At 34.4% G+C, this 12,950-nt stretch overlaps 1 protein-coding gene across 1 annotated transcript; it reads left to right on the top strand.

Moving 5' to 3' along the window:
• The first annotated feature begins 2,053 nt into the window (after positions 1-2,053).
• Positions 2,054-11,321, top strand: LOC122610558 (extensin-2-like). Its single transcript, XM_043783536.1, has 2 exons — positions 2,054-2,890; positions 10,867-11,321. Exons 1-2 carry the CDS (start codon positions 2,101-2,103, stop codon positions 11,319-11,321), a joined length of 1,245 nt encoding a protein of 414 aa, XP_043639471.1. The 5' UTR covers positions 2,054-2,100.
• Positions 11,322-12,950: the final 1,629 nt, after the last annotated feature.

Here is a 12,950-nt window from a genome sequence, read left to right as displayed (position 1 = left end):
ACAATACTCCTTGAGTTTTAACTCAATGGTTGAAAGACCACATCCTTTGCATGAGTTCTTGTGTTCAAGTCTTAAGAAGATATAGGAAGTAAGTCCATTTATGAGAGCTTTGCTTGGAGATACTCAAGTTCCAATATGAGGGGACATGGTTTACCACTATTAATCGTCGTGCCTTCGGACGGATTAGTAAGGATTTTTTCCCATCGGATATCTGAAATAGGTATTTCTACTTCGAGAGCGCTCTCTAGCGCGAACTCGGACGACAGAAGATGATATATATACAATAAGAAGTAAAATTAAACGAACAAGACGTAAAGATTGCAGATAAAACAAATTTTAAACCAGAATATTTTTTTTTTCAAAGTCTTTAGCCAGAATACATTAAAACTTCCAATAACTAAAAACATAATAAAATAAGTATAATAACAGAACAAGAAATCATGTAATAATTTTAATTATTTAGACGGTGATTATAATACAAATTAAAAGCTCGTTACGAGTTGTTTCAAGCTTCTCTTTCTCTACCTACCACAATTAACTCGTAGTACACTCAATGTCATCTTTTTAGGTTGAGTCATCCACTTTGACTCTACTACATATCCAATAGAATGTACTACGTAATTTAAATTATTTACTAGAGTCCAAATTTTAATTCTCGTTTTTGTCACGTGATCACTTTTTTTTCGCAAAATGTACTTTCTGTTTTTACCTCTTGCTTTTCTTCTTTATCATCGCCATTCTTTACACGTAGATTATGTCTTATCATGCAAATGAAACGAATCAGAAGATTCAAGAAAGAGATTATCTAATATAAAAAAAAGTTATATAACGCGATCGATTAATATAATTTATTTGAAAAATAAAAACAAGTACTTTTTTCAATTGTTTGTACTATTATCGGTTTGTATTAATTTAATTCATTAGTTATATTTCATGAGTATTCTTAAAACATTTGTTCTTTTAAAAAAACCAAACACTGTATGAAAGCGCCTAATTTTCACGATTCGATCTCTACGTATACCCATTCCAATAATCCAATGCATACATTTTTATATTATTAATTTATATTATTAATCTATTTACAAATAAATAGTTATTATTTAGTGCTTTAACAATAATATGTTTGACTTTCGTACAATTACTGCTGAATTCCTGATATATTTTTTCTAAAGGTAATAATATTCTTAACATCAATTTCGATATATCTAATTATCTATTACGAATATCGGATAACTATTTACTGTATAGTTATGATAAATAACATATCAAAATTAATGATGCGAATATGATAACTGTTTTCAAAATGATGTGTGTATGCCGATAAATAATTTTGTCCTGGTACAAAATTAATATACAAACTGTACAAGTGTACAACTATGTAAGGATCTATTTTGTACATACTCGATATTTCATGGTATTTATCAAGTGCTAATTGTAAACTCTCAAGAGATCAAAATGAAACAGTATGTAGCTAGTAATAACACGGCGTTTACTAGTAAGCTTTCATTTTGTCATATTATTCTCACAATTCTCTCGAAAATCTCTCTTAATACTCTATGTATGACTGTTTGTAATTAAGTAACATGGGAGAAGGTAATATAATATATAAACATAGAATTATTATGATGTATAAATATAAATATGAATAAAGTTAGAATTATTTACATTATAAATTGATAATTCCAAAAGGAAGAAACAAAAGTGGTGGCTAATTAATATTTAATTCTACATTTCCAGTGGAAAAAAGAGGGCTGCTGGTAAATTTGTAAAATTCGTCTCAAATAAGAAGATGTGTTATAGTGATGGCTTCTCGACAATTTTTAAACCCTTTCAAAAAAACAAAAAATATTAAATGCAAAATTACGCGAACTTTGAATGATTCTATATTATTGGGACGTGACGGTTTGTCATGCATGTTGTCTTGAGTTTACATGTAGAATAGTAGATTATTTATCGTAGTTGGTAGAATCAATTTCAACTAAAATTTATTTAAATGTCTAAATAATTCAAATCGATTAAAAAAATGAAAATGATTAGCTATATAAAGGGGTTGAGAAGTATGTTTGAAAACACAAAAACCAGATCCCACTTCAATTAGAAATGGGGACAAAGGGAAAGATGTCTTCTATGGCAACACTCTTCATCACTCTTGCTATGGTTATAATTTCTCTAAGCTTGCCCTCAACGACCACAGCTACCTACCGTTACTCATCTCCACCACCTCCACCACCAAAGAAATCTCCACCACCACCACCTAAGCATCATTACGTTTACAAGTCTCCCCCACCACCAGTTTATAAGTCACCACCTCCACCTGTTTACAAGTCCCCACCACCCCCATACCACAAGTCACCACCACCCCCAGTTTACAAATCACCACCCCCACCATACCACAAGTCACCACCACCCCCAGTATACAAATCTCCACCACCACCGTACCATAAACCAGTCTACAAGTCACCACCACCCCCAGTTTACAAATCACCACCACCACCATACCACAAATCACCACCACCCCCGGTCTACAAATCACCACCACCACCATACCACAAATCACCACCACCCCCTGTCTACAAGTCCCCACCACCACCATACCACAAGCCAGTCTACAAGTCACCACCACCTCCTGTTTACAAATCCCCACCACCCCCATACCACAAGTCACCACCACCCCCTGTCTACAAATCCCCACCACCACCATACCACAAACCAGTCCACAAGTCACCACCACCACCAGTTTACAAATCACCACCACCACCATACCACAAGTCACCACCACCCCCAGTATACAAATCCCCACCACCCCCATACTACAAGTCACCACCACCCCCGGTCCACAAGTCCCCACCTACACATTATATTTACAGTTCACCACCTCCCCCTCACCATTAAACACGACATATATGTTTAAGGTACGTAAATTATTTTATGCAATTATGCATGCATTATATCACCTTATTTCAACGATCATATATATATATATATATATATATATATATATATATATTATTTCTAGTTGTCATTCACTAATTTTGTTTTATGTTATACATTTTTTTTCATACATGCAGGATTAAAGAAATACATGTCGATGAGATAATATTTTGGACCCTACCCAGATTAAGAATAAACATCTAGAACAAAAACAGTTAAAGTTGGCCGAAAAAGGGCTTGTATTTGAATTTATCTTAAATGTCAGTTGTTTTCGATTTTGTGTTTGATAATAAAGAAATAAATTTGTTCTTCTTCCTCGTTTATTAATTTGTTTTGTTTATGTGTACGAGTATCTTATAATAAAAACAATTATAGCGCATCAAAAATATATTGTAGAGTGTATGTACGTAGTTAGCTAGTGGTATGAAATATAATTTTGTATAATTCGTTAACTTCTAAATAGTAGCAATGGGAAAATCGGGAATGATGCCCTTAAAGTACGTATAAAAGAAAGAAAAAAATAATAAATCCCGACCTATTCGTCGAACAAGACCTTAGCCCTCAGGTTTAGTGGTCGATTTTTTTTTTAATTAGCATTACGGCTTCTCCAAAGATTGATTTGAATAACCACGTCAAGCTGAACAGTTTTGGAAGAGTCTAATGGCCACTTGAATTTGATCGTTCAGGTTGAATTAAAAAAAAAAATACTTATATTCTAAAATTGTGTGAATCTTTCTCAATAAGAAAGTGACTGCTTGGTATATTGTCTGATGGTCCTTGAATGCACAACTTGTATTAAGATTAACTAGGAAGAAAGTAAAGGCAAGAATGTAAATAACAAGAACAATAACAAGTTCAAATGCAAAAGATCTAAGCAAGTCTAATCATATGTATCATTAATTAAACGATGAATACATGGTCGATATTACAAATTGACTTACAAGAATACAAATGAACAAAGTAATTGCTAAGTCTAGACACACTACAAACTTAAACAATTACAAGATAAGTGACACACACTTTTTATGGTGACAAACACAATTGATGTTGATGAGAAACTGTTGAGTCTTGGATTCGCTGATCAGACTTGCTCGCTGACGTGTGTCGTCAGCAAGTGTTCAGCGAGTCCAGTGAAACTTCAGCGGATTGTATGCTGCCCAAATTGTTGGTCGAGGCGGGAAGATTTCAAACCAGATGAAGACAAGAGTCACATGGTGGTTCTTCCAACTGTAAAATACCTTGTATAGCAAAGGTACTAGTTGGGATTAAAGCAAGAGTTTTCTCTCTCATACCCGTTTTGGTAAAGAAGACAAGGGCTCTTGCATGGAAGTACAAGGAGCCAATGGGACGTTGACAACCACCATCTATCACCATCAAAGGAAGGCTGTGTTGCTCTAATTCCTCCTCTATATAAAGCAACACAGCAGCATTGTATCAAGTGTGTTTGTCACCTTTAAAGTGTGTGTCACTTGTAATTGTTTAAGTTTGTAGTGTGTCTAGACTTAACAATTACTTTGTTCATTTGTATTCTTGTAAGTCAAGTTTGTAATATCGACCATGTATTCATCGTTTAATCAATGATACATATGATTATATTTGCATAGATTTATTACATTTGAACTAGTCATTGTTCTTGTTGTTTATCTTCTTATTTACTTTCTTGTCTAGCTTAACTATAACATAAGTTGTGCATTCGTGGACTGTCAGAAACCCAGTGGAAGCTTTTTCAATCTCTGCCAGTCTGAAGAAGAGTTGATCATTCTGAAAGTTTTGGAAGAATATGCCGGCAGGGGACTCCAATACTCTCCCTTCTTCAAATACACTTTTGGGAGGCAATATGAGATTTAAAGACGCATCTTCAGAGATAGGAGGAAGGTCAGCAGACAAGGGTCGATAAAATGCTTTTCTTTTTCTTTGTATCCTCTTACCTGCTGAGGAGATAGGAGGAAGGTCAGCAGACAACGGATTTTAGAAGTCTTTACTAGCAGTCATTTGCTGCTGGACTAGATAGGGACTTTCAGCACCCTATTACTTTTGTTTTGCTTTTTTTCAAACCAACAGGGATAAACGGATTTTATTTGTCTTTACCAACAGCCGTTTGCTGCTGGACTAGATATGGACTTCCAGCACCCTATTACTTTTATTTTGCTTTTTCCCAAAGCAATAGGGATCAACGGATTTTATAAGTCTTTACCAACAGCCGTTTGCTGCTGGACTAAATAGGGACTTTCAGCACCCTATTACTTTTATTTTGCTTTTTCCCAAAGCAACAGGGATCAACGGATTTTAGATGTCTTTACCAGCAGCCGTTTGCTGCTGGACTAGATGAAGACTTTACGACTCTTCATTGCCTTATTGTTCAGCAAGTAGACAGACTTAAACTTGCTGAGAGAGGTTTTAACCAACTGGTCAATTATAACTTATAAGAGAAATATAAGCTAAGTTGCAGATTCATCGTTCAGCATACCCAGCCTACTGACGAGATCCTTGAATCTCTTTTCATTTAAGGGTTTAGTGAAAATGTCAGCGAGTTGAACAGGATTATGTGTGATGGAAATTGCACTCGTGTTATCACACATAATGGGGACCTTAGAGTAGTCTAAGTCATAGTCAGCGAGTTGGTTTTCCATCCAGAGGACTTGTGCACAACAACTCGCTGCAGATACATAATCAGCTTCAGCAGTGGAAATGGACACTGTATGCTGTTTCTTACTAGACCAACTAGTCAGCCTCCCCCCAACAGTTGACATCCACCACTGGTGCTTTTCCTGTCTAACATGCATCCAGCATAGTCAGAGTCTGAGTATGCAACTAGGTCAAAGTTAGACTCTTTGGGATACGATAGACCTAAGGAAGAAGTCCCTTTAAGGTATTTGAAGATTCGCTTAACAGCGAGAAGATGAGACTCCCTGGGAGAAGCTTGATATCTTGCACAAAGGCAAGTGGCAAACATGATATCCGGACGACTCGCTGTGAGATACATCAGCGAGCCAATCATTCCCTTATAGTGAGTGGGGTTCACATGCTTACCATCAGGATCAACATGAAGATTATTTGGAGGGGACATATGAGTAGGCTTGGTAGTGATATTGGACATATCAAACTTAGCCAACATGTCTCTAATATATTTTTCTTGATTTATAAAAATGTCATCAGGGAGTTGGCGAATTTTCAAACCAAGAAAGAAGGTTAGCTCACCCATCATGCTCATCTCAAAGTGAGAGGACATCAGCGAGCTAAACTTTCTGCAAAGCTTCTTGCTAGAGGATCCAAAGATGATGTCATTCACATATATTTGAACATATAGGACATGAGCACCCTTTCTAAAGATGAAGAGGGTGTTGTCAATGGATCCTCTCTGAAAGTTATTAGAGAGAAGAAACCCAAAGAGTGTGTCATACCAAGCTCCGGGAGCTTGTTTAAGGCCATATAATGCCTTGTATAGATGATAAACATGGTGAGGCTTGGCTGGATCTTCAAAACCAGGTGGCTGCTCAACATAAACTTCCTCTTCGAGTTTTCTATTGAGGAAAGCACTCTTTACATCCATTTGATATACTGTGAAGTTTTTGTAAGCAGCATGTGCCAAGAATAAGCGTATAACTTCTAATCGGGCCACTGGAGCAAATGTTTCATCATAATCGACACCTTCTTCCTGAAGGTAACCTTGTGCAACCAGCCTAGCCTTGTTACGAATAACAACACCATCTTCATCCATTTTATTTCTGTAAACCCATTTGGTTCCGATGGGTTCTTTGCAAGGAGGTAGAGGAACTAAAAACCAGACATGCTGTCGCTGGAATTGAGTGAGTTCCTCTTGCATGGAAGCAACCCATGAAGGGTCAACCATTGCTTCTCAAATGTTCTTGGGAGTGATCATAGACAAGAAGTTAACATACAAACATGTGTTTCTTGTCACTGATCGAGTGATAATACCCCGCAGAGGGTCACCAATTACTTGGTGAGCTGGATGACTAGATGTCCATTTAAGTGACAGAACACTTGATGAACCTAGCTGAGTGTCAGCTGAAGATTGAGTAATGGTAGCAGCAAGAGTATTATAGGAGGAGAGATCAATGGTAAGAATGGGTTCAGAAGTTTGATTAGTAGAGCCATTCGACTGAACTGAGTTATCATTGACGTGAGAGTCATTAGCAAGCTCCATATCTTCAGCATTTGCTGAAGCATCATGAAACTCATCTTCAGGTGAGTCATCAACTTTTATTTCATCAGCCAGTGATCTAGGTTTGGCTGATGCAGAATGGATTGATCTTAAGATAGGTTCAACTGGCTTAATCGAGTAGATATGAGCAGTGACTTGCTCTAGTTCAGAGTCAGATGAACTATCTTGTGGGATATACAGATGGTTTTCAGGCAGCGAGCAAGAAGCATCAATAAATGAGTCAGCTACCTCAGTGAAGGGATCAACAAGCTCATTAAAAATGATCTCAGTGGAGGATGATTGAATGTCCTTGAGAGCTGATGAGCTTTCATCAAAAGTGACATGAATGGATTCGTCTTTTTTCTAAAGACGAGTATTGATTACTCTGAAGGCTTTGTTTTTCTTCAATTCTATTCTATATATCATTTTTTTCAATTCCATCTCTTCTCCATCAAATATGTACTTTATTATAAAACAAACCACCTTTTCTTTTTTAATTATCTACTTTTAAAATATCTAAAATACCTTTATTTTCAATACATTCTTAAATTATACACTAAATCTACCCAATATATCCCTAAAATATTCTAAACATATTAGTCTAAACTATCTATCTCCTTTATTGATTATTTTAAATATTTTTACTTAATATATCTATTATACTCTTAATAAAATTCTTTACAAAAGATACATCCTTTAACCATAAAATAACTACATTACTATGATAACCACATCGTTACTACCACCATCACCATCCACCGCCGCATTGCGTGGGTACCCATCTCATATATCCAAAGACTATACCACATGAATTTTCAATCCCTATATGAATATATTTTAATATAATATTGTTCTAACCATTATATATTTTACATCATTAACTTTTCTGATAAGTGTTTTAGTTATTACTTTTTATTATTATTATTATTGTTATATTAATTATTGTTGTTATAGTATTTTAAAACGTTTCTTTTCAATTTTTCATGTTATTTTTCATTATTATTGTTATAGTATTTTTGGTACATTGTAAGTTTGTTATTATTGACGGATTATGATTCCCTTTATGTTTGTTTCATTCATTCAAGGACTATGGAAGATAAGACATGTAGATAAATAGACTTTTTGAATATACTAAGCATTATTATAAATTATTTTATTTGCTTAATCGCACTGTTATTAGTTTGCAAAGATTCCAAACAGTATTCTATTGCTTGCCTACACATCAAATCAAATAAACATATAAAAATAAATATAATGGAAAGAGGACATATAAAAATTTATGGACATTCCGTACATCACGCAAGGGTAGTGAGACTACTACTACTACTAATAATAATAATAATAATAATAATAATAATAATAATAAAAAATAAAAATAATAATAATAATAATAATAATAATAATAATAATAATAATAATAATAATAATAAATAACTCTGGTGATCGACAGAAACATATATTTGTGTTTCTTTCATTACTAGGAAGTGTATATTCTGCGTTGCGGGATTTCAGTTATCATGTTTGTGTTTGCTATTGATGCGGTTTCATATTCGGTAAAAAAATGTTTAATAAAAAAAATAACAATCACTAAAAATCAAAAGCAGCACCAAAAGCACTATATCATAGATATGTTTTATTACGATGTTTTTCATATCAAATTTATATGTATTTAAGAACAATACTACCGGTACGCCATAAAATATTCGATATGAAACATATAGGTTTGTTTGTATAATAAAGTAAAAAATAAAGAATATAGAAAGCGAAAAAAACTAAGGGTAAACAAACTCAAATAAATGTAAGAGTAATGCCCAAAAGTTTATGACGTGAAAATATATAAAAGTTTTTAATATATTAGTTTAGAACATCAAAGAAAAAAAAAACTCCGGAGAAAACAAGAAATACAAATAGAAAAAAATTCAAACAGTATCCAATATGCCAAATACGAATAGTGATGCGAGGTGTAAGATGAACGAATGAAATAGTGTCAGCACCCCATATATTAGTCAAGAACACAAAACAAAAGTTGTGCAAAGATATGGCAAAATCCGAATAGTGCGAGGTTTAATATGGACGAATAGAATAGTGTCAGCGCCCAATATATTAGTTGAGAATACAAAGCAAAAAAAACTGTGAAAAAACCAATAAAAACCTAAATAATAGAACCCGAACGGGATCCGATATGACAAAATACAAATAGTGATGCGGGACGAAATATAAACCAACGGAACAGTGCCACGTGGCGGTGGCACTGTTCATAACTTTGAGGGCTTAATGATATTGCAATATCGGACAAAACAAATGAAGGCAAATGAGGAGCTTTTTGGCTTTTAGTGATTCAAGATCTAGTAATCTTCGGGTATTATTGACACTTGTGCTGTGTGTGAGACTATAGAGTGTTTTCACTTTAAGACCTTATTCAATCAATCTTACGTAATCTACTTTTCGGATGCGTTACTAGCTTGTGATTATCACATGTTTAATAAGCTTATATTTCAACAAGATTTATCATGGCATATAGCAATATCTATATCTATACTATCTAGATAAGAAACCACCGTTTTTCCCCCCAATATATCATTCTTTTATTCATTAATTTAAAAATCTTCATCTAATATCTATAATACCCTTAATAAAATAATTTACAGTATCGATCCTTCAACACTTAAAATAACTATAATACCACCTTTAACATCAATTGCTTTTACATTCACCACCGTCGCCCCCATCACCGTCCCTACTTCCGTCCCCACTGCCGCCCCCACCACCACCTCCGCCATCACTACCCTCACCGCAACCGCATTGCATGGGTATAAATCTAGTATATATATATGGGGGATGCGAATATAAGGCTGTTAGATACCTAAGCTTAAATGTCGAACACTCACATATTAATTTTTTAAACCATAGAAATCATGGGGGCCCAAATATTTATTCATTAAATAATAAATAATAAAATATTAGCATGTGAAAAGTTACACACTTAAGGTTAGATGTCGGACAGCTTTATATTCTCTTTTCCATATATATATATATATGTGTGTGTGTAACATAGTATAATATAAATGTTGCATGTCGATAGAATTATTTACATTCTGAAATAAAAATCAAAGGCAAAATTACGCAAACGTCAAAATATTCTAGGCTTTGACTATGACGGTTTGATTGGTATGCATATTTTCTACAGTCTTTATGTAGATAAACTAGTTATCGTAGTCGGTAGAACCAATTTCAGTTAACATATTATAAAAATTTAATTATCTAAACAATTCACATTGATTAAAATATTTTTAAATCAGTAGCTATATATATAAAGAGATGAGAAGCATGTTCAAAAACCCAAAAATCACAGCCATTTCTATTAGAAATGGTGAGAAAGGTAAAGATGTCTTTTATGGCAACACTCGTAGTCACTTTTGTTGTGGCCATAATTTCTCTAAGCTTGCCCTCAATGACCACCGCTGCCCGAGTTTACAGTTCACCTCCACCACCTCCGGTTTATAGCTCACCGCCACCACCCCCAGTATATAGTTCACCGCCGCCACCCCCAGTATATAGTTCACCACCACCACCCCCGGTTTACAAGTCACCACCACCACCTCCAGTTTACAGTTCACCACCACCACCCCCAGTATACAAATCACCACCACCACCCCCAGTTTACAAATCACCACCACCGCCTCCAGTTATAATTTCATTAAGCTTGCCCTTAATGACATCGACTGCTAAAGTTTATAGTTCACCACCCCCACCCCCGGTTTACAGTTCACCACCCCCACCTCCAGTATACAAATCTCCACCACCACCCCCAGTTTACAGTTCACCACCACCACCCCCAGTTTACAGTTCACCTCCACCACCTCCAGTTTACCGTTCACCGCCACCACCTCCTGTTTACAAATCTCCACCACCACCCCCGGTTTACAATTCACCACCACCGCCTCCAGTTTACAGTTCACCACCCCCACCCCCAGTATACAAATCTCCACCACCACCCCCAGTTTACAGTTCACCTCCACCACCTCCAGTTTACCGTTCACCGCCACCACCCCCTGTTTACAAATCTCCTCCACCACCCCCGGTTTACAATTCACCTCCACCGCCTCCAGTTTACAGTTCACCACCACCACCCCCGGTTTACAAATCACCACCACCACCTCCGGTTTACAATTCAATGCCACCACCCCCAGTATATGGTTCGCCTCCTCCTCCTTGCCATTGCGATTAAAGACGGCATATATGTCCAAGGTACGTAAATTATTTCATGCATGCACGATATCACCTTATTTAAGAAATAACTATATACGACTATATTTTCATTTTTCTAGTTGTCTTTAATTTCACTAACTTAATTTTGTTTTATGTTATTAAACTTTTCTATACATGCAGGATTAAAGTAGTATATCTTCAATTAACGAGACAATATATTTTGGACCCTGCTCAGAATAAGAATAGGACAAAGACCGTTAAAGTTTTACGAAAAAGGCTTGTATTTGAATTTATGTGTTAAATGTCAGTTGTTTTCAATTTTGTACGTGTTTGATAATAAAGAAATAAATTTTGATAATTTGTTCTTCTTCCTCCTTTATTTGTTATGTTTATGTTTCATAGCCTATATAAAATGTTAATTTCTTACAGATATGATATGATGTAGTTATTAATTCAAATGATACAACTCGATCAAATTATATATATATGTTACAGCAATACAATTAATATAGCGTATCAATGATATGATTAGTTAGTGGCAATTTTGTTCAATATATTGTAACATCTAAATATTTTATCTTTAAATAAACTAATTTTTTTTGTTTGTTTACACGTATTGTTGAACTACACCCAGTTTTTCTTTCTCTCTTTTGTACTGTATCTGTATGTATGGAATTACTCCGTTTAATACTACTGTAGAATGGAGACTGTAGTAATTAATTAAGATATGCGCGCAAGAATATAATTATATAAGTAGAAATTAAGATCTAATAATGTGGAGCTAAGCCTACTTGGTAGCTAGAGATTTATGTTTTTTTGGTTGGAACGTTCAAATCTTGACATAAATATTTGGATCACACAACTAAAAAATTGACTTTCAGGTATTAAGAAAACCAATTAATTTAGTTAATTATATTTTTTTTTCATAAAGTTAATTAGGATTCTTGTTCATTAAGTTATTTATTTCCTTGTTTAGTAATTGTATTTGGCTATATAAAGTCTTTCATTGTATCAATAATATTAAGAACAATTCACATCAAAATTCACATCAATAATATTTAGTTTACTAATTAGTTTGCCGTAATTCTCATTTAAACTTTTTAAATGAGACATTTTTCTATTCATGTTTTTGTTGTTTGAAATTCGTTGGTAAATCTTGGAAAATTCCGACCAAAAAATTTCGTCTGTGATACCCAGTTTTCTAGTAATTTTAGTATTGGTGTAATATTAAGCTTCTAACAAAAAACTAAATATCATCTACTCATCTAGTTATTCAATTCCTTTGATGACTCAAGCTAGAAAACCGCTAGCTAGTAGCTAGAGGCTTAAAAGAAATGCGGTTTAATTATTAGTTTCAGAGATTGAGATTTTCTAAAATTGATCCAACTTAACCTATAAAGTTGGATTAATTTTAGAAGATTATAATCCTAGTTTCAGGTGTATCACCATTTTTCATTATATATGTACATCCTTGACACTGAGATTTAGTTTTGCTCGTGATAATGAAAACGGTCAAAATAATTGCTGAAATCATTAATTAAATAAAATAAAAAAGGGCCACACTCCAATAAGTTTATAGAAAATGTTAAATACATCTTTAAAGGCTAATCTTAATATTTTTAATGCCAAAAACGTAACTCCGAATTTC

Source organism: Erigeron canadensis, chromosome 8 (assembly GCF_010389155.1).
Source record: "Erigeron canadensis isolate Cc75 chromosome 8, C_canadensis_v1, whole genome shotgun sequence".
Lineage (NCBI taxonomy): Eukaryota > Viridiplantae > Streptophyta > Magnoliopsida > Asterales > Asteraceae > Erigeron > Erigeron canadensis.
Note: the sequence above shows the minus strand (reverse complement) of the source record. Positions and strands in the feature narration are given on the sequence as shown.